This window comes from Danio aesculapii, chromosome 9 (genome assembly GCF_903798145.1).
Source record: "Danio aesculapii chromosome 9, fDanAes4.1, whole genome shotgun sequence".
Classification (NCBI taxonomy): Eukaryota; Metazoa; Chordata; class Actinopteri; order Cypriniformes; family Danionidae; genus Danio; species Danio aesculapii.
Genome location: NC_079443.1, coordinates 16533661 through 16557699, shown reverse-complemented (window position 1 = coordinate 16557699; position 24039 = coordinate 16533661). Strand labels below are relative to the sequence as shown.

General features: G+C 34.5%; 1 protein-coding gene across 1 annotated transcript in view; it reads right to left on the bottom strand.

Annotated features, from left to right (window-relative positions):
- Positions 1 to 4955: 4955 nt before the first annotated feature.
- The window catches only part of pdzk1 (PDZ domain containing 1), a 45411-nt gene continuing 26327 nt past the window's right edge, over positions 4956 to 24039 (bottom strand). The window contains exons 6-9 of the mRNA XM_056465035.1: positions 12818 to 13011; positions 9661 to 9954; positions 6448 to 6774; positions 4956 to 5600 (exon numbers count right to left, since the gene is read on the bottom strand). Of these exons, the coding sequence (XP_056321010.1) occupies positions 5523 to 5600; positions 6448 to 6774; positions 9661 to 9954; positions 12818 to 13011 (893 nt within the window). The 3' untranslated portion in view covers positions 4956 to 5522. The remainder of the gene's footprint in view (positions 5601 to 6447; positions 6775 to 9660; positions 9955 to 12817; positions 13012 to 24039) is intronic.

Genomic DNA, 24039 nt, shown 5'->3' with positions numbered 1-24039 from the left:
TAATTACGTATATGCTGAAATCACATAAACAATAGGAAAATATGACTTTGGGGTTTGTGTTATTCTTTTGTGTTGGGCTGATGGATCTGTGCTTTTTACCAGAAATGTAACTCTGTCTTGGATTCATAGGAAGGGAGATCACAATTCAATTAAACATCTTTTAAGGATTTAATTGACAAACTGTTTTAGAGTAGCATTTATTTCACACAATTTATTGCATCATTTTGCTAGTAGCATTTCGGTCTCACTTTATTTTAAGGATGCAGGGAAACAGGGAAAAAATTGTTCAAATTGTATAATTTGCAGCCAGATGTTTTATTTATTTTATTATTTTATTTTATTTACTTTTTTGGATAATCTCTCTTCAGATTTACATACAAATAACCTCAATAAGTCAATGACCAAAATGAGAAATGTGCTACTAGTAACAACAGAATAATTACTAGTCAATTAATACTAGTGTCTTATGAAAAGATAAAAACATTTAATCAATAATTATTAGTTTCTAATTATTCATTTCTTAATAATGTATTTTAAAAATGTTACAAGCATCTAAAGAATGAGCACTTTTTTGTAGTAAATTCTAGTACTTGGTAATGGAGATGATACTTCTACTACTACTACTACTACTAATAATAATAATAATAATAATAATAATAATAATAATAATAATAATAATAAACTTAATTGGAAACGCTTTAATGTAGAGACCAATTCTCACTATTAACTAGTTGCTCATTAACATGCCTGGTATTAACATTTTGGCTGTTTATTTTTAGTGGCTGTTTATTATTAATACTTATTATAAGTACATTTCCAATTCTTAAACCTAACCACTACCTTACTTACTATTGATAATCAGCAAATTAGCAGTTTATTGAGGCAAGATAGTTAATCGAAAGGAAGAATCTAACCTTAATTTATAGTAGTAATAGTAGTGTTAAAAAAATGTATGAGTATCTTTTAGTATTAAAATAATAATAATTAATAGACAGATTTGAAATGCATACAAGCCAAGCCTGAATAATCTGAATGACAAATTGCCATACATATCGATACAAAAAATATTGTGTTAACAATAGATCAGTTACTAATACAAGCCAGACAGAATCTGTGAATTTATTTTTTGTTTTTGCTATTTCTGGGTGTCCACATAGTCTTAAAATGTATTAAAAGTTGATAAATCAATTATGAGAAAATTAAGGTCCTTAAAAGGTTTTAAAATGTCTCAATCGCGTTTTAACAAGGTCTTACATTTGGTTCAACCATTGTCCAAAGTGTTTGACTTCAAAAAAGCATAAATATATTTATAATAAACGTAATTTGCAACAAATGTTGGAAGGTGATGTGAGGCTCTCCACATGTAGCAAAACCATAGAGCAAAACAGATGGCAAAATGGGAACATGTTGTAAGTTTGTGTACTCCTGGTTAGAGAAAGACAAGTTTAAACAGTGGCTGAAGCTTGTGCCTGAAAACAACCGCGAGGCCTATTGTGCGTATTATAAAAAGAAAATTTGTATATTGTCTATGGGCATAAATGCTGTCCCACATGCAGGGTGCTAGCCACAAGGTTGCTGTTGGCTGCAGTTATTGCCAGTTATTATGCACCACCAGGCGCACCACTACCCAACACAACAGCTGAACTTGTCAAAACAACTGCAACAGCAACCTATGTCGTTTGTATTTTGTTCGTTCGTAGACTTACATGTTCCTTTTTGGCATAGCCAGATATTTTAATAAATTTAGCTTTTGGTTTAATTTATTCTTTCAGACTTTGTTTCTTTCGAGCTTATCTGAGTTCTGTTGCATGGTTGTGCTTTGTTAATTTATTTAACTACAACTGTTTATTAAGTTAAAGGTTTGATACTGATTAAAACTTGAACTTGAAGTGACGATGAGGCTTTAAAATATTCTGAGAAGGTCTTTAAAAAGCCTTACAATTTTTTCTTTAGAATTCCTGCATATTTTTGAGCAGAATTTTGCAAAAAGTCTGCGGATTTATGTGAAATGATTTTGAGAGTATAGTAGTCACTGACAACTTAAATTGTGAAATAAAAAAAAATTAACTTATAATAATAACTATTTAACATAAAATGAGAAACAAATATATATGTACATAAGTAAATAAATAGACTATGGGCTAAATATGCGATATTTCAGCCTAGTCATCACTACTAGTATTAATAAATGCAAGTATAATGGATATGAATAAATGAATAATTATCTAGAACTGCATACTAGTAAATAAGTACTAGTATGTATTAGTACAAACAATAGCACCTCAAAAATGTTTTATTATCCAATGGATATGTACTAGTACTTGCAATACATACCCATGGTAAGCTAAGAACACACCAGCATCTTAAATCCTTGTTTAGTTTTTAATATTTAGATTTTATTTTTAAACTTATGAACATTTATATGTATTTATGTATGATTATATCATCTGTGTTTCAAATTGCAAAAAGCTAATGACCACTTGTGCGAGGCATTTCTAATGCAGCGTCTATGGGGCTTGGAGTAAATTTGACATTCTCTCCTCTGGCTGCCGCAGTCTCACAATTTTTTTCCTTTTTCTGAAAGTCCTTATAACACCATCATGGAGTTTTTCTTTTATTATTTGAGCAAATAAGATTGTGAAAAATATATGTATATTTGTTTTATTTTCACATTCACTGCGCTTTAAGTTTTTCCAACTATGACGACTTCCGCTACTGAGAAACCTGGAAATGTGAAAAGGGGTCTATAATTGCTCTAATTCAAAAATGAAAACGGTTTTGCAAATTGAACAATTTCTTAAATGTTTTTAGCAGTTTGGTACTGTTTATCACTCAAAGAAATATTATTAATAGTGTTTCAGTAATTAGAAATGTGAAATTCTTGCATGCTCCGCTCTACTTCATTACACAGCACTTTTCTGTTAGCATGACCAAAAAGGTTTAAAAGATATATTTTTTAGACTAATCTGCATCAGCCTTCCCACAGCGCTAATCAATGTCAAAATGACTTACACGGCCAGTCAAATAAAAGTGGGCGGGATTTATGGTTTAGCAAAGCAGAGCGCAAATTCCGGCACAATGTGACAGTTTAAAAGTCCCCTGAAGTGCTCTGAAATAGTGTTTTTCAATATGAGGGCTGCACACAATATGGGGTGTTGATGAGTATTGCGATAGTGATCTTTCTTGTGATATATCATTGATTGACTTTATAGTAAAAAATATACTTATTTAAAGAAAAAAAAAACAAGCCAATAAATTAACCACATTTCTAACTACAATAAAATTTTATTGATGGCGAACAATTTGCGAGGTCTCATTTTATCAGCATTGCCATGACAGCACATTAGTGAAATTCCAATCAGCAGTAGAGCTTAGATCAGTCCCAAAAAATTAAACCCAAATCTACCCGAGCCTGTGCACCTTGTGTCCAAGCCCGACCCAGACTGAAACATTAACTTTAATTATGAGCCTGAGCCTGATTTAAACATGAGTATTTTTTAATACATGGGCCGATGTTATAGCAGAGTTGTTTGAACTATAGAAAATGGTTTAGATTTCTCTTAAGGAATAATGCAACAAGGATGAAGCATGTAAACTGCATTGTAGGGCTGGGCCGATAAATGATATTTTATCGAATCACGATACAATTTATGTCAATTACAATGATAAGCTCTGGACTTTTTTACTCTATATTGAACTAAGAGCCAATTACATAGCAGAAATGTGCAACAATGGAAGTCTAAAAGTGTGTTGATATTAGAGATGTACCGAATTTTCGGCTACCGAAAATGTATTGGCCGAAAAAGTTATGCTATTTAATGGACCCTCTAATTTCAGTCATTGTTGGGGTACACTTTTAAATCTGGAAGCATTAACAACTTATATCTTTTATATCGTTATCGTTCAATATGGAAAACAATTATTGAGATAGCATTTTTGCCATATTGCCCAGCCCTACTGCATTGTTTGTTTATTTAGAATGAAATGAGTCTGAATGAAGAAACATAGCCTAAAAAACGCGAATAATGATAAACAGAAAATGAACAAGAATTAGCTTTAAATGGGCTAGGAGTATGCCTGCTACTTTAATAGAATACAACAAAGTCTGTTCATCGTGGAAGTCCTCGTTTTTTGCTATCATAAGATAGCAGCTTGCCACAATTATTGCACTCCACAAAGCCGACACATATGTCTTTGGGTCTCTCCGTGCGCCCCTAGCAAAATGCAGCCGTGGGTGATCGACCATATCGCCCATGCCTAAATCCACCACTGCAGCACAGCAGACCTGGTGTTTTATGTGCCAGTGGCGGAGACCCGTCGCAGAAGCTAAACCGTTGCTGCGCATGACATGCTCTGCAAATTGTGCAACTTTGTAGACCTGCTTTGGCCGACTTTGCTAAAATATCTGTAAAATATTTCTTATTATGGCATAGCATAGCATAGCTCTCCACCCAGTCCAGCTAATTAAGTAATGTCTAATAAAACAAAAATACACAAATGCTTGATCTTTCCTCAAGGGTCGGGTCAGGTCAAGTCTGGGCTCGGGCAGAGAATCTAAACTCTAAGCAGCATGGAGAAGCAAACTTCAAAAAATTGTCCTGTCAGTTTGTTATTTGAATTGACCTAACTATTCCAATTAACATGTGCAGTTCATGCATAGATAAGTATGTGTTTATATATGTGGCAATATTGAGCTTTTTTGTACTTTGACTGTTAACAAATTACCTTTGCGTAGCACAAGCCATTGAAATGAATGGGTTTCATAGCGCAGAGTTTTCTGCATCTGGTGTGAAAGCACATTAACTATGGCTAGAGGGAGAGAGAAACGAGTGCACTGAAGACATAAACTGAAAATGCTGTTTTCGACCAGTAATTTTAACTGAAAATTTGGAGCATCCCTAAAAAATATAGCTGTAATAAAGCAGAATAGACTTAGAGACAGAAAGACAAATGCAAAAAGTTGGAAAGATTTAATAACAGGGAAAATTCTCCTACTTGTTTTTGTCCAACAGGTAAGATAAGGAATGATTGTGTGGATCTTTCCACTAGTATCTGTATATTTAAACATAATATATTGTGCTATTACATTACGTACACAAAGAACAGTGAGTCAAATGCTTGCTAAAAAGTACTGAATGAACCATTAAAATAAGTTGTTTTTACAGAATTAGATTTGATGTCACACCAAATGAAGAGCAGCAGGTTTTATTCAATTTGCATCTACCAGAAAAAGACAAAAGACATTTTCTGCTTGTAATCGAATATTATGTGCTTTAAAAGTATAAGGAGGAAGTTTAAATATATATTTGTTGTTGTAGATCCCCAATGGATTTGATATCATCACTAATCGTAGCTACATGAATACACATTAGAAATACTTGAGTATCCATTAATCACTGTTCTTACAGTCTCTTGTTCAACCTTTACCCCCTTGATAGACTGTACGGTATAGTTGATCAGGTTAGTGCATCGACCTGTCAGTAAATCACAGCAGTGGAGGATCTGTTGGTGTTCTAGTTTGCTCAGAGTCTTTCGTCCTCACTGGCATCTGATGCTGAGGATGAAGATGATGACGAGGAGGAGGAAGAAGATGATGAAGACTAGGGTGAGAAGATAAATGCTGGAGTTAGTATCGATTTTGAAACTGATTAAAATTGAAGAGAATGTAACGTTGCAAGCAAATTGTTTTTGGAACTTGTTCCCTCTTGTTTTTAATATGCAAATTGTGAAAATTTGATACTTAGTTTGTTTTCAGAATGCTTCAATGAAATGAAAAATCAAAGGAATTTATTTGAAATATCGTTAACACTTTATTTTAAGGTGTCCTTGTTTCATGTACTTACTATAGTAATTTAAATTATGAGACACTAACCCTAAACATAACATGTAATCTAAACCTAACCAATTATGTAGATGTATGATATCTCTGCTGTACTTCTTAATGCTGATTGGCTGCTGTGTTTTGTACTCGTGCTGACATTGTGATGTTGTTGTTTTTTTTTTGTTTTGTTTTTACAAATATCACTTAGTGACCCTTTATAACTTCATATTGGCACTAAGAAATGTGACTATTTTACATATTGGCAGAAAATTGGCTAATTCTTACGAATTCATATGATTTAATTAGTTTGAATACAAATAGTTTTTAAAGAGAGGCGTGCCCCTAAACTCCACCCCTAAACCTACCCCTCATTCACTGTCAAAAAATAAATAAATACAATTACTCAACATTTTTAAGGCACTGTAATGTAACTTGAGGACATTTTTGAGTTTACTCAACTTAAATTGAGTCAAGTGCAGTAATTGGGTTGAAAATTGCGTCAATTAAAAAATGCCCTGAAGTTTGTTGATGAGCAAATCAAACAAAAATGTACAAATGGGATCCTACAAATAAATATAAAATAGCTACTAAATCAAGTTATACATTTCCATATGGCAAGTACTGACCCTTGAACGTGTTTGAGCAGGTGGAGTGGCCGGTTTTTCGATCTCCTTCTCTGTGTCTTTCCTCCCGTCCACCTGTGTGTAAGCTGGTGCTGGGACATTAGCAGCGGGCTCTTTATTTAACAGCTGAGGGGTGATGGGAATCCCTTTTGCTTTGAGGTGCTCATAAGCTTTTCTGTCAGCCACCAGGAGGACTAGCGTGTCTCCACTGTTGCGGATGAGATTCACAACCTCCTCATGTGTGCTCATCTCCACATTCACTCCATCCACCTCCACAACAACATCATCATCCACCAGCCCAGCTCTGTCTGCTGCTCCACCTTTCACCACCTGCCAGAAAACACATTAGATGCTTTAATCAGTTACGCAGGTTTATGATGATAATGATGATGAAAAGGCTTTGTCACATACACTTTTACATGTAGCGAAATTGGATCCCCCGACCATACACAAACATCACACATTTCAGGGGAAGACAGGTCAGACAAAAGGTAGCTTTTAGATAGAGAAAATTTGATGCATTTCGGGAAAAGGAGGTGAAAAGAAAGCCCCTCTCAGACTATCCTTGAAGTAGGGCAGTGTGAGATCAGGGGAAACAAAACCCAACCACCAAGCACATAAACGCATAGACATAACATTGCAACAGGAGATAGGAACAGGGCATGTGGATTAGTCCCATAAAGGCGGCAGTCATCTAGTTCTGCAGCCAGGGAGCGCTGATCACAGTCTCGCCTACCCACACCGGTGGGTGAAGGCAAATGATGGTGTGGGGTGTGGAGGGAGGCAGTGATTGTATCTGTAGCTGTGTACGTGTGTGTGTAAGCCTGTAGAGTCTCAACAGGTGTCCTTGGAACAGGGAGCAAGAATTCAGAGCGTCTCGTTATCTTTTTCTTTAGGGGAAGTTGCTTGTCTCCAGCCGGAGACCATCTGGTAGGAGTGTCACAGGGAAGGCAAAAGTGAAAAGGTGTCCAAATTTGGGTCAATATCTGCCAATTTCGCAGATATCTAATGTCCCTCACTGGTTTCCAGATCTGTCCAAATCTCATTGCAAAGCCACTAGTTTCTCCCTGATGTTTTCCAATTTGCTGTCTTTAACCACAATCTGATGACTAACAACTCTGCTTGCGATCATTTCAATCCAGTCAGCCGGCTTGATGGGGTTTTGAGCCACACTGACCGCTTTTATCAATCGTCGATATTCCAGGGCCCCGCATAAGCCCATCAGCAGAAACTATCAAAGTTCTGACTAGAAAGATATCTTCAATATCCTCAAGGGACAGAGTGACCAGGCACATGAGACACCAGTTCTCCCACCCGTCCATCATGTATCCAGCTGCAAACGTTCCCGCAGGACAGTTGGGTTCCCCTGAACCCAGACTTCTCATCAAGAAGATGATGTCAATTGCGTTCAGAGACCAGTTGATAAAATACATCATTCTTTATTGTTTGGAGAGTAGGGCAAAGAAAGCCTCAGAGATCGAATAAGACAAGACAAGAGGAGCCAGCCAGGAGTGATATGAATGAGAGAGGAAAAAAGTGTGAACGCCTTCACCGAGAGCCGAAGAAGTGTTAATCACCGACACTTAAGTTGTATAACTAGTTTGATTTAAAGGGATAGTTCACCCATGGATGAAATGGTATTCACTAGTTGCTTGGCGTCAATTGGTTCCAAACCTTTATGAGGTTCTTTCTTCTGCTGATGCTAAGATGTTTGAAGAAATGTTGAAACTGGTAATCATTGACATCCATAGTAGGAAAACAAATACTATGGGAGTTAATGGTTACAGTTTTCCAGCATTCTTCAAAATGTCTTTTTTGTGTTGAACAGAAGAAAGAAACTCAGGGTGGTGACAAGTGAAGGGTGAGTAAATGGTGAAATAGTTTTTAGTTTTGGGTGAACTATCCCTAAGTCTGTCAACTTACAAAATGATAAAATCACATGTCGAACACGGGGTTCAAGTCCTCGTTAAAAATGGTAACATTTGATTTTATTGTAATTATTCAGCACTTATTATACTGTCATACTCTCAGATTTAAGTTTAAGTTAAATTTCACAACAAGGGACAGAGTGCATTAATCAACATTCAACAAATTACTCCAAAGACTAGTTTTCATTGGTAGGCCCTTTGGCAGATGTTAAAGGCAGTAAGAATACAAACTCAAACAAAAAAAAACTCAAATTAACAACATAAATCAACAACCACACAATATCAAAAAGCCTAGTGTTCACAATGTTGATTAATAAGAAGTCACTTCTTCAAATTATACTTAAATGACACTCTAAAGCCCACAAGACTTGTAGGTCTAAATGTATGTACTTAAATTCCATATGAAATGTCCTGCCATTTCATAGACAAAGCAATGAATGTAATATTCATATGTATTATAATTACTTTAGTGAAATGTGTTAATAACATATTAGATTTTAGTACTTTAAAATGTTACTAATGTTAATAACTTTTTTCATCTATTATTTGGTTTATATGTAGTTTTCTAAATGTATTTATTGAAATTGCATGAAATCAACATAAACCTGTTCTTTGTAAAACAAAAAAAAAACAATGAAAAATAAATGAATTAATTGAATGAATGAATGAACACACACACACACACACACACACACACACACACACACACACACACACATACAGTCATGTGAAAAAAAATAGGACATGAAAGACTGTTAGTGTCCTAACTTTTAGAATATGCATTTTTGTAGAATTACATTTACAGAAGGTCTGGAAAAGTTTTTTCTTTGGTGTTAATTGTTTAGTTATATTACCTTAATCTTTCTGTATTGTTAAAATGGAGATTAAATACATTTAAAAAAAACTTTACAAAACACCTAGGCTTTCATAGGGTGTCCTAATTTTTTTTAACATGACTGTACATACAGTATGTGAACATGGTAGAAATAAGGCTAGTGACAGAACAAGCAAGAAAAAATTGGAAGAGAGACTGAAATTTGAACATTTGATTTTAAATTCTAATATTTTCTGTAATTTTGTGAAAAAACAAATCAGTTTTAAGTAGCTAATGTTATAGAATTTCATGTATCTGCTTCTTACTCTTTTCTTGTTTATGTTTATAGCTTATGATGCTTTAAAACATATTATGAAAAAATGTCATTCAAATGTGTGATTTTATATGCAGTTCAGCTCTGGACCCACTGAAGCCATAAAGAGATTTCTATCATCATGATTTCTCTGACCGCACCTCTTGAATGTGCTGTCCGGGAACACCCTGGATGCCATTGAGATGGAAGCCAAACCCAGCAGAGGTTCTCTCCAGCCGGCACAGTTTGGGTTTGTGGTCAGCATCTGCTGGTTCAGCTGCTGCTGGGACAGGTGCGGGTGTGGCTGCAGGTGCAGGTGTGGCTGCGACTGCAGGTGCGACTGCAGCTGCTGGTACAGCTGCAGCTACGGCAGGTATTGCTACAGCTTCATCCTCAGGATATCCGGGCAGAGATCCTCTCATTTCCTCCCAGTAAAGAAGTGGAGAAACACCACCCTATGCAACATATATATAGTAAAGTTGATAGTAATGATAGTACAAATCCTAGTAGTGGCAAATCCTTAGTTATGTGTTCCAACAAGCTTAAAGGGATAGTTTAGCTAAAATGACAATTCTGTCATCATCATTTACTCGACTTTTACTCTTTGTGAGATTGTTGTTTTCTGTTGAACACAAAAGAGGATATGGTAAACCTTGATCATACGACGTCATGAATATGAATAATATTTGATGAGTGCTTGAAAACGGTCCTTAACCCTCTACCGCATGGTGTTGCTATATGGCAACATGATATTTATGTTCATTTCCCTGCCACAATTTTTTTAAGACTCATTTTTTGGTTGGAAAGAAAAGACTTTAGTGTAGCCAATGATGGTAAGTCACATGACATGCAGTGTTTTTCTGTAGTGCGATTTCTGACTGGCATTTAATGTGAGTAGTTGCTGAATGCAAATGTAAACGTCAATAAAAACAAAGGGTCAACTTATGTCAGATCCACAAAAAAATCTGAAACATCACCTCCAGTAAGTTATGATGACATATTAACAACACAATTTTTTAAAATCAAATTAGTTTTTTGTAACTCGATCAAATGTACATGTTGCCAAATGGCAATACTGTCCAATGGAATGTGCAATATTGCAATGGGTTAGCTAGCTAGCAAGGTCAGCTGTGAACTTTTAAGGTTATAACTATAACAACATGAAATCTAGTAATATAATGTTGATTAGTTGTATGTTAATGGCATTTGCATCATGGATAAAATCTAGTTTTAATGGCAATACTACTTTTGAATAGATATGAATAGGGAACAGTGTATTAGCGAGCACCACCATGTTCTATGGTAAGTGAAAAAAAAGGACAGAACTGGCTCTTCCTGCAGATGAAAGTGAGAATGAGATGGGTTTAGTGGTCATGAGAATGATGCAGATTGGACATTTAGAGCAGTGATGGAGTTATCAAGTAAGTTAGCTCTGAGGCAGATAAGACAGGCGTAGTATAGTATATAGTATAATATACATAAACATTGTTAGCAAGTAGCTACATTATTCTGATGCATCTGGATATACTTGACTTGTTATGTATTTGTTACAATATTTACTGTATATTATATTTACTGTATGTTGTACAGTACATGATAATACAGTTTCATGTACAGTAATGTTACAGTAATACATGATGATACAATATTTTGATTGTTTTTAATAATATTCAGCAAAAAGAATGCAATAAATGAAAGCTGTTGGAATATGAGTTGTTGGAAAGTATGTATAAAGTGTTATTTATAAGTTCTGTGTGAAGCTTATAATACTGCAACACCAATTAAATCATTTCAAACAACTAAATTATTAATTATAAGGAAAGTTCTAAATTTAGAATTTCTAAGTTAGATCCACTGTTGGACGTTGTGGCCATATGGCAACATATCATAAAGTACCTTAAAAAATAAATGTTTCCAATTTTCTTTTTACAGCACTTCAAGTTAAGCCATTTTAAGAAAAAAAAAAACAGTCAAATATTTTTTTTATAGATCTATCATACATAATGCGTGCAGTAGAGGGTTAAGTGTTATTCACTGAGTTATGTAATTTTAAATGCAAAGATGACATTGTTTCTGATGCATTTTATAACTTGACAAAGAAATATATCCTATTCATAACCTGTCTTTGTCATGGGAACTTGACATTACCAACATAACTTGAATTCTTTACATTGTCATGAATCTGTCATAAACATAATTGTCATGGGCTATTATAATTGTGTCATCAAGTTATTCTGATCATTTTTTTTTTTTTTTTTTTGTGCTACAAAATGAATTTGCCATTGTTTTTTTTTTTCAGTAAAAGTGTAATTACTCTGTCAAATATTTGTATAACTGCATCATTAATATTTAATGACATGCAGTGCTTAATTTGAGCAGGATCTTGCCGGATCCTGTTCCAGAAAATGTCAGATATTCGTGTTTTGTATTCCGGTATATATTTTAATGATCAAAAGAGATCTTGAGAAGATGAAACTGCACGAATGGATCAGGTTAACAGGAGACAGAAGCAAGCAATCTTAAGTCAGCCAGAAAACATGACAGAAGAGGTGGGCTCTTCTTGAAGATTAGACTGAGTGAGTCATTCAATTATCTTTTTTTCACTTGACACATAATAGTGAAGTGAACTGAATAGAGATGTTTCATAAGATTTATGTTTGTACCTACATGTTTGATTTATATATATGACTGATCTATAACGTTATATGGCACAAAATAATTAAAGACCGTTCAGAAATGTGACGCTATCACTGTTTATTCATGTCATGTTCCCGGGAAAACTGAAATTGTTTGGTGGACGTCAGTCACGGTAACTTTTATTTCCTGGTTTTGTTCCGAGAATTATTTATTTGCTAATTAAGCACTGATGACATGTAATGACACATGTAATTTCTACGACTGTAGTTCAGGTCAAGAAAAAATGAATGATGCTATTATAAAATTCATGATAAAATTATAATGACCGCCTGACAATCATGTTTATGACAGATTTATGACAAGTTATGGTGTCTTGGTAATGTCAAGTTGTCATGACAAAGACATCACAAAAAATGTCGTCTTTGCATTTAAAACAACATAACTGAGCGAATGAGACTTAAGGACAGTTGTCATAAGCATGATTGAATGTTATAATGATATAGGTTTCATGACAGTTTTATTACTACCCCCTTAAAAGTAAAGTGTTACTGAAGACATTTTGAAAAACAGTGCTATTAACTTCTATAGTATTATGTATTTTTTCTACTATGATTTTATTCATAATTAAAGTGGTGTTAATATATTAGTGCATTTAATTTAGTGTATTTAAAAAAAACTCACCAATTTGTAGATCTTGTCAGTTTCAGCATCCAGCACCAGGAGGCAGCACTTGTTTCCTTGGCATATTTTTTCCACCACCTGCTCATGTTTGCAGTTTTCGATTTCCTCTCCGTTCACAGCCGCTAGTCGGTCCATGTCTTTCATTCCGGCGCGCTCCGCGGGGCTTCCTTTATCAATTTCTCCAATGCAATGACCTGAGATGCGACACAAAACATACAGTGAACTCAAATTCTGAATAATAGATGAAATCGTTTTTAATGAATTATTTCAGAAATGATTTTTCATATTTCTTTTAACCTATGAATTCATGTATTTTCTAAAACAAATCTCTTTATTTAAACAATTTTATTATTTTTATGTATCATTTAGTTTTGTTTATTATGGTGGCTTGAAAAGCCAGCATATTGTTATCTATCTTAAACTTATTAGGCTGGCTTGTCAAAGCCAACCTACTGTTATCCTTTCTAAACTTATTATTATTATTATTTTTTTTATTCTTCTGAGACTAAATTTGCAAGACTATCTCCTCCTAGAGCTTTCGAGCTATGACCACCAAACTCGCACCAGACCTCCAAACTATTCTGACTCGCGTTGCTATATCTTTTCCGACTGATCCGACTTTCGGTTTTCCGAAAAACGTCCCGGGACCACCGGAAAAATCCCATAGACTTAACATAGGATCAAACTTTGTGAGCTCATAACTCTGCGTCAGACTGTCGCACAGACTTCTAACTGGGCTCATTTAACTCAGATTATCAATCTGCCAATGACTGATCACCTTTAAACTTTCTAGCCACACCCTAGCAACCACTTTTGGACCCTAGAAACTGTCCCATAGACTTCCATTGCAAAAGACTGCCATTGACTTAACATTGAATCAACTCTGAGAGCTCAAAACTCTGCATCAGACTGTCATACAGACTTATGGCTAAGCTCATTTAACTCAGACTACCACACTGCCAATCACTGATGAGCTTTTAACTTCCTAGCCACACCCTAACTACCAGATACTGCACCCTAGCAACAACTGTCCCATAGACTTCCATTGCAAAAGACTGTCATTGACTTAACATTAGATCAAACTTTGTTACCTCATAGCTTTTCATCAGACTGTCATACTTATGGGTGAGCTTTATCTATCTATCTATCTATCTATCTATCTATCTATCTATCTATCTATCTATCTATCTATCTATCTATCTATCTATCTATCTATCTATCTATCTATCTATCTATCTATCTATCTATCTATCTATCTATAAACTGTTTTTATCTATCTATCTATCTATCTATCTATCTATCTATCTATCTATCTATCTATCTATCTATCTATCTATCTATCTATCTATCTATCTATCTATCTATCTATCTATCTATCTATCTATCTATCCTTTTTCAAACTGTTTTATCTATCTATCTATCTATCTATCTATCTATCTATCTATCTATCTATCTATCTATCTATCTATCTATCTATCTATCTATCTATCTATCTATCTATCTATAAACTGTTTTTATCTATCTATCTATCTATCTATCTATCTATCTATCTATCTATCTATCTATCTATCTATCTATCTATCTATCTATCTATCTATCTATCTATCTATCTATCTATCTGTCTATCCTTTTTCAAACTGTTTTATCTATCTATCTATCTATCTATCTATCTATCTATCTATCTATCTATCTATCTATCTATCTATCTATCTATCTATCTATCTATCTATCTATCTATCTATCTATCTATCTATCAACTGTTTTTATCTATCTATCTATCTATCTATCTATCTATCTATCTATCTATCTATCTATCTATCTATCTATCTATCTATCTATCTATCTATCTATCTATCTATCTATTAACTGTTTTTATCTATCTATCTATCTATCTATCTATCTATCTATCTATCTATCTATCTATCTATCTATCTATCTATCTATCTATCTATCTATCTATCTATCTATCTATCTATCTATCTATCTATCTATCTATCTATCTATCTAAGAAAATGCTAATTCATGCTAGAGTCATGCTAATAACATGCTAATTCATGCTAGAACGATGCTAATTCATGCTAGAACGATGCTAGTAACATGCTAATTCATGCTAGAATCATGCTAGTAACATGCTAGTTCATACTAGAATCATGCTAGTAACATGCTAACTCATGCTAAAACGATGCTAATTAATGCTAGAATCATGCTAGTAACATGCTAATTCATGCTAGAATCATGCTAGTAACATGCTAATTCATGCTAGAATCATGCTAGTAACATGCTAATTCATGCTAGAATTATGCTAGTTACATGCTAATTCGTGGTAGAACGATGCTAATTCATGCTAGAATCATGCTAGTAACATGCTAATTCATGCTAGAATCATGCTAGAACAATGCTAATTCATGCTAGAATCATGCTAATAACATGCTAATTCATGCTAGAATCATGCTAGTAACATGCTAGTTCATGCTAGAATCATGCTAGTAACATGCTAATTCATGCTAGAATCATGCTAATTCATGCTAGAATCATGCTAGTAACATGCTAATTCATGCTAGAATCATGCTAGTAACATGCTAATTCATGCTAGAATCATGCTAGTAACATGCTAATTCATGCTAAAACTATGCTAATTTATGCTAGAATCATGCTAGTAACATGCTAATGCATGCTAGAATCATGCTAGTAACATGCTAATTCATGCTAGAATCATGCTAGTAACATGCTAATTCATGGTAGAATCATGCTAGTAACATGCTAATTCATGCTAGAATCATGCTAGTAACATGCTAATTCATGCTAGTAACATGCTAATTCATGGTAGAATCATGCTAGTTACATGCTAATTCATGCTAGAATCATGCTAGTAACGTGCTAATTCATGCTAGAATCATGCTAGTAACATGCTAATTCATGCTAGAATCATGCTAGTAACATGCTAGAATCATGCTAGTAACATGCTAATTCATGCTAGTAACATGCTAATTCATGGTAGAATCATGCTAGTTACATGCTAATTCATGCTAGAATCATGCTAGTAACGTGCTAATTCATGCTAGAATCATGCTAGTAACATGCTAATTCATGCTAGAATCATGCTAGTAACATGCTAATTCATGCTAGAATCATGCTAATAACATGCTAATTCATGCTAGAACCATGCTAGTAACATGCTAATTCATGCTAGAATCATGCTAGTAACATGCTAATTCATGCTAGAACCATGCTAATAACATGCTAATTCGTGCTAGAATCATGCTAGAAACATGCTAATTCGTGCTAGAATGATGCTAATAACATGTTAATTCGTGCTAGAATCATGCTAGTAACATGCTAATTCATGCTAGAATCATGCTAGTAGCATGCTAATTCATGCTAGAACCATGCTAGTAACATGCTAATTCATGCTAGAATCATGCTAGTAACATGCTAATTCATGCTAGAACCATGCTAATAACATGCTAATTCGTGCTAGAATCATGCTAGAAACATGCTAATTCGTGCTAGAATGATGCTAATAACATGTTAATTCGTGCTAGAATCATGCTAGTAACATGCTAATTCATGCTAGAATCATGCTAGTAGCATGCTAATTCATGCTAGAATCATGCTAGTAACATGCTAATTTATGCTAAAGTCATGCTAAAAACATGCTAATTCATGCTAGAATCAGGCTAATAACATGCTAATTCATCTATCTAACCTTTTTCAAACTATTTTATCTATCTATCTATCTATCTATCTATCTATCTATCTATCTATCTATCTATCTATCTATCTATCTATCTATCTATCTATCTATCTATCTATCTATCTTAAATATATACATTTTAAAACTGTTTAAACTAAATAAACTATTACCAAGGCTTTGTCAAGCCAGCCTCAAAGTTTGTCCTCAAACTTTAATAATCTAGTTAGGCTGGCTTGTGCAGCAAGCCAGACTACTGTTATCCTATTTAAACTTATTATTATTTTTTTTTTTTTTTTTATTATTCTTCTTCTGAGACTAAATTTCTAACTCTATCTCCTCCTAGAGCTTTCAAGCTATGACCACCAAACTCGCACCAGACCTCCGAACTATTCGGACTCGGATTGCTATATCTCCTCAGACTGATCCGACTTTCGGTTTTCCGAAAAACGTCCCGGGACCACCGAAAAAATCCCATAGGCTTAACATGGGGTCAAACTTTGTGACCTCATAACTCTGCGTCAGAATGTCACACAGACTTCTAACTGGGCTCATTTAACTCAGACTACCTAACTGCCAATAACTGATGAGCTTTAAACTTTCTAGCCACGCCCTAGCAACCACTTTTGGACCCTAGAAACTGTCCCATAGACTTCCATTGTTAATGATGCTCATTGACTTTACATTGGATCAAACTTTGTGAGCTCATAACTCTGCATCAGACTGTCATAAAGACTAATGGCTGAGCTCATTTAACTCAGTCTAGCCAGCAGCCAATCACTGATGGCCTTTTAACTTTCTAGCCACACCCTAACAACCAGATACTGCACCCTAGCAACTGTCCCATAGACTGCCATTATAGAGGCCCAGATTGATATCGTCCTGCTGCAGTGTTATAGAGACATGGGGGTTGTTTTTAACTGTTCATACTGGCAAGAAGCTTTGATACATCATCAGTCTAAGCTGTCAATCAACTCCATAGCAACAAAACAGACTAACCTAGCAACGATATAACAGCAGCTATATCTCAGTATCAGAACATCGTAGAGAAGCGGGGGTTGGCTTATTTGACTCATGCTAGCACACCATGAATCCTGTATGGTTCACATGCTAGCAATGACTAGCAACATGCTAATTCATGCTGGAATCATGCTAGTAACATGCTAATTCATGCTAGAATCATGCTAGTAACATGCTAATCCATGCTAGAATCTTGCTAGTAACATGCTAATTCATGCTAGAATCATGCTAGTAACATGCTAATTCATGCTAGAATCATGCTAGTAACATGCTAATTCATGCTAGAATCATGCTAATAACATGCTAATTCATGCTAGAATCATGCTAATAACATGCTAATTCATGCTAGAATCTTGCTAGTAACATGCTAATTCATGCTAGAATCATGCTAGTAACATGCTAATTCATGCTAGAATCATGCTAGTAACATGCTAATTCATGCTAGAATCATGCTAGTAACATGCTAATTTATGCTAGAATCATGCTAGTAACATGCTAATTCATGCTAGAATCATGCTAGTAACATGCTAATTCATGCTAGAATCATGCTAGTAACATGCTAATTCATGCTAGAATCATGCTAGTAACATGCTAATTCATGCTAGAATCATGCTAGTAACATGCTAAATCATGCTAGAATCATGGTAGTAACATGCTAATTCATGCTAGAACGATGCTAATTCATGCTAGAATCATGGTAGTAACATGCTAATTTTTGCTAGAATCATGCTAATAACATGGTAATTCATGCTAGAATCATGCTAATAACATGCTAATTCATGCTAGAATCATGCTAGTAACATGCTAATTCATGCTAGAATCATGCTAATAACATGGTAATTCATGCTAGAATCATGCTAATAACATGCTAATTCATGCTAGAATCTTGCTAGTAACATGCTAATTCATGCTAGAATCATGCTAGTAACATGCTAATTTATGCTAGAATCATACTAGTAACATGCTAATTCATGCTAGAATCATGCTAGTAACATGCTAATTTATGCTAGAATCATGCTAGTAACATGCTAATTCATGCTAGAATCATGCTAGTAACATGCTAATTCATGCTAGAATCATGCTAGTAACATGTTAATTCATGCTAGAATCATGCTAGTAACATGCTAATTCATGCTAGAACGATGCTAATTCATGCTAGAATCATGGTAGTAACATGCTAATTCATGCTAGAATCATGCTAGTAACATGCTAATTTATGCTAGAATCATGCTAGTAACATGCTAATTCATGCTAGAATCATGCTAGTAACATGCTAATTCATGCTAGAATCATGCTAGTAACATGCTGATTCATGCTAGAATCATGCTAGTAACATGCTAATTCATGCTAGAAACATGCTAGTAACATGCTAATTCATGCTAGAATCATGCTAATTCATGCTAGAATCATGCTAGTAACATGCTAATTCATGCTAGAACCATGCTAGTAACATGCTAATTCATGCTAGAATCATGCTAGTAACATGCTAATTCATGCTAGAATCATGCTAGTAACATGCTAATTCATGCTAGAATCATGCTAGTAACATGCTAATTCATGCTAGAACGATGCTAATTCATGCTAGAATCATGCTAATAACATGCTAATTCATGCTAGAATCATGCTAGTAACATGCTAATTCATGCTAGAATCATGCTAGTAACATGCTAATTCATGCTAGAATCATGCTAGTAACATGCTAATTCATGCTAGATTCATGCTAGTAACGTGCTAATTCATGCTAGAATCATGCTAGTAACATGGTAATTCATGCTAGAATCATGCTAATTCATGCTAGAATCATGCTAGTAACATGCTAATTCATGCTAGAACGATGCTAATTCATGCTAGAATCATGCTAATAACATGCTAATTCATGCTAGAATCATGCTAGTAACATGCTAATTCATGCTAGAATCATGCTAGTAACATGCTAAATCATGCTAGTAACATGCTAATTAATGCTAGAATCTTGCTAGTAACATGCTAATTCATGCTAGAATCATGCTAGTAACATGCTAATTCATGCTAGAATCATGCTAGTAACATGCTAATTCATGCTAGAATCATGCTAGCAATATGCTAATTCATATTAGAATCATGCTAATAACATGCTAATTCATGCTAGAATCATGCTAGTAACATGCTAATTCATGCTAGAATGATACTAGTAACATGCTAGTTCATGCTAGAATCATGCTAGTAACATGCTAATTCATGCTAGAATCATGCTAATAACATGCTAATTCATAGTAGAATCATGCTAATGACATGCTAATTGTTCTATCTATCTATCTATCTATCTATCTATCTATCTATCTATCTATCTATCTATCTATCTATCTATCTATCTATCTATCTACCTATCTATCTACCTATCTATCTATCTATCTATCTATCTATCTATCTATCTATCTATCTATCTATCTATCTATCTATCTATCTATCTTTTCGTACTTTTTAAAACTACTTTAAACTAAATAAACTATTACCAACAGACTTTCACAAGCCAGCCTCAAAGTTTGTCCTCAAACTTTAATAATCTAGTTATTCTTCTTCTTCTTCTTCTTCTTCTGAGACTAATTTCTAAATGTATCTCCTCCTAGGCCTTTCAAGCTACATACTTCAAACTTTCGTCAAACCTTCGAACTGGTCTGACTCGGGTTGCTATATCTTTTCTAACCGATCCGACCTTGGGTTTTCCGAAAAACGACCCAGAAAAATCCCAAAAGTCCCATTGACTTAACATTGGGTCAAACTTTGTGAGCTCATAACTCTGCATCAGACTGTCCTACAGACTTCTAACTGGACTCATTTAACTCAGTCTAGCCAGCAGCCAATAACTGATGACTTTTTAACTTACTAGCCACTCCCTAGCAACCACTTACAGCACCCTAGCAACTGTCCCATAGACTTCCATTGTAAAAGACTCCCATTTACTTAACATTGGATCAACCTTTGTGAGCTCATAACTCTGCATCAGACTGTCTTACAGACTAGAGTCTGGCCTCATTCAACTCAGTCTAGCCAGCAGCCAATCACTGATTACCTTTAAACTTACTAGCCACTCCCTAGCAACCAATTTCAGCACCCTAGCAACTGTCCCAGAGACAGTGACTAGCTATTCTAACACACGCTAACAGTTTTAACATCCTACTGACATGCTAATCTTGCTAGAAAGGTGCTAGCAACACGATAGTGACATGCTAGTCATGCTAGTAACATGCTAATTCATGCTAGAATCATGCTAACAACATGCTAATTCATGCTAGAAACAAGCTGACTCATGCTAGAATCATGCTAGTAACATGCTAGTTACATGCTAATTAATGCTAGAATCATGCTAGTTACATGCTAATTCATGCTAGAAACATGCTAATTCATGCTAGAATCATGCTAACAACATGCTAATTCATGCTAGAAACATGCTAATTCATGCTAGAAACATGCTAGTAACATGCTAGAATCATGCTAGTAACATGCTAATTCATGCTAGAATCATGCTAATAACATGCTAATTCATGCTAGAATCATGCTAGTAACATGCTAATTCATGCTAGAATCATGCTAGTAACATGCTAATTCATGCTAGAAACATGCTAGTAACATGCTAATTCATGCTAGAATCATGCTAGTAACATGCTAATTCATGCTAGAAACATGCTAGTAACATGCTAATTCATGCTAGAAACATGCTAGTAACATGCTAATCCATGCTAGAATCATGCTAGTAACATGCTAATTCATGCTAGAATCATGCTAGTAAAATGCTAATTCATGCTAGAATCATGCTAGTAACATGCTAATTCATGCTAGAATCATGCTAGTAACATGCTAATTCATGCTAGAATCATGCTAATAACATGCTAATTCAGGCTAGAATCATGCTAGTAACATGCTAATTCATGCTAGAAACATGCTAGTAACATGCTAATTCATGCTAGAATCATGCTAGTAACATGCTAATTCATGCTAGAATCATGCTAATAACATGCTAATTCATGCTAGAAACATGCTAATTCATGCTAGAATCATGCTAATAACATGCTAATTCATGCTAGAAACATGCTAATTAATGCTAGTAACATGCTAATTCATGCTAGAATCATGCTAGTAACATGCTAATTCATGCTAGAAACATGCTAGTAACATGCTAATTCATGCTAGAATCATGCTAGTAACATGCTAATTCATGCTAGAATCATGCTAATAACATGCTAATTCATGCTAGAATCATGCTAGTAACATGCTAATTCATGCTAGAATCATGCTAGTAACATGCTAATTCATGCTAGAATCATGCTAATAACATGCTAATTCATGCTAGAATCATGCTAGTAACGTGCTAATTCATGCTAGAATCATGCTAGTAACATGCTAATTCATGCTAGAAACATGCTAATTCATGCTAGAATCATGCTAGTAACATGCTAATTCATGCTAGAATCATGCTAATAACATGCTAATTCATGCTAGAAACATGCTAATTCATGCTAGAATCATGCTAATAACATGCTAATTCATGCTAGAAACATGCTAATTAATGCTAGTAACATGCTAATTCATGCTAGAATCATGCTAGTAACATGCTAATTCATGCTAGAAACATGCTAGTAACATGCTAATTCATGCTAGAATCATGCTAGTAACATGCTAATTCATGCTAGAATCATGCTAATAACATGCTAATTCATGCTAGAATCATGCTAGTAACATGCTAATTCATGCTAGAATCATGCTAATAACATGCTAATTCATGCTAGAATCATGCTAGTAACGTGCTAATTCATGCTAGAATCATGCTAGTAACATGCTAATTCATGCTAGAAACATGCTAATTCATGCTAGAATCATGCTAGTAACATGCTAATTCATGCTAGAATCATGCTAATAACATGCTAATTCATGCTAGAAACATGCTAATTCATGCTAGAATCATGCTAATAACATGCTAAATCGTGCTAGAAACATGTTAGTAACATGCTAATTCATGCTAGAAACATGCTAATTAATGCTAGTAACATGCTAATTCATGCTAGAATCATGCTAGTAAAATGCTAATTCATGCTAGAAACATGCTAGTAACATGCTAATTCATGCTAGAATCATGCTAGTAACATGCTAATTCATGCTAGAATCATGCTAATAACATGCTAATTCATGCTAGAATCATGCTAGTAACATGCTAATTCATGCTAGAATCATGCTAATAACATGCTAATTCATGCTAGAATCATGCTAGTAACTTGCTAATTCATGCTAGAATCATGCTAGTAACATGCTAATTCATGCTAGAAACATGCTAATTCATGCTAGAATCATGCTAGTAACATGCTAATTCATGCTAGAATCATGCTAATAACATGCTAATTCATGCTAGAAACATGCTAATTCATGCTAGAATCATGCTAATAACATGCTAAATCGTGCTAGAAACATGTTAGTAACATGCTAATTCGTGCTAGAAACATGCTAGTAACATGCTAATTCATGCTAGAATCATGCTAGTAACATGCTAATTCATGCTAGAATCATGCTAGTAACATGCTAATTCATGCTAGAAACATGCTAATTCATGCTAGAATCATGCTAATAACATGCTAGTAACATGCTAATTTATGCTAGAAACATGCTAGTAACATGCTAATTCATGCTAGAATCATGCTAGTAACATGCTAATTCATGCTAGAAACATGCTAGTAACATGCTAACTCATGCTTGAAACATGCTAGTAACATGCTAATTCATGCTAGAATCATGCTAGTTACATGCTAATTTATGTTAGAATCATGCTAGTTACTTGCTAATTCATGCTAGTAACATGCTAATTCAGACTCGGCTTTTCAAGCCACCATAAAGTTTGTCCTCAAACTTTAATATCTAGTTCCTTTTATTATTTATTCATTTATTTATTTATAATAGTTGCCATAAATTATGATTCATTTAATTTTTTCAGTTTGTGTACTCTTATGAGTTGCATTATGAGACTTCAGTCTCCCCAAAAACTATTTTGATGTTCAAAAGTTTAACAAAGTAAGCTTTGTTACATTTTTCGCAGTATTAAGTAAACTAAAAATGTCAACAACAATAACATTGTTAAACAGTAGTTTAATTTTCAACATCAAAATTTGTCAGAGCAAAGATCTAGTTATGGTGGCTTGAAAAGCCAGCATATTGTTATCTATCTTAAACTTATTATGGTGGCTTGAAAAGCCAGCATACTGTTATCTATCTTAAACTTATTATTATTATGGTGGCTTGAAAAGCCAGCATATTGTTATCTATCTTAAACTTATTATTATTCTTCTTCTTCTTCTTCTTCTTCTTCTTCTTCTTCTTCTGAGACTAATTTCTAAGTGTATCTCCTCCTAGGCCTTTCAAGCTACATACTTCAAACTTTCGTCAAACCTTCGAACTGGTCTGACTCGGGTTGCTATATCTTTTCTAACTGATCCGACCTTGGGTTTTCCGAAAAACGACCCAGAAAAATCCCAAAAGTCCCATTGACTTA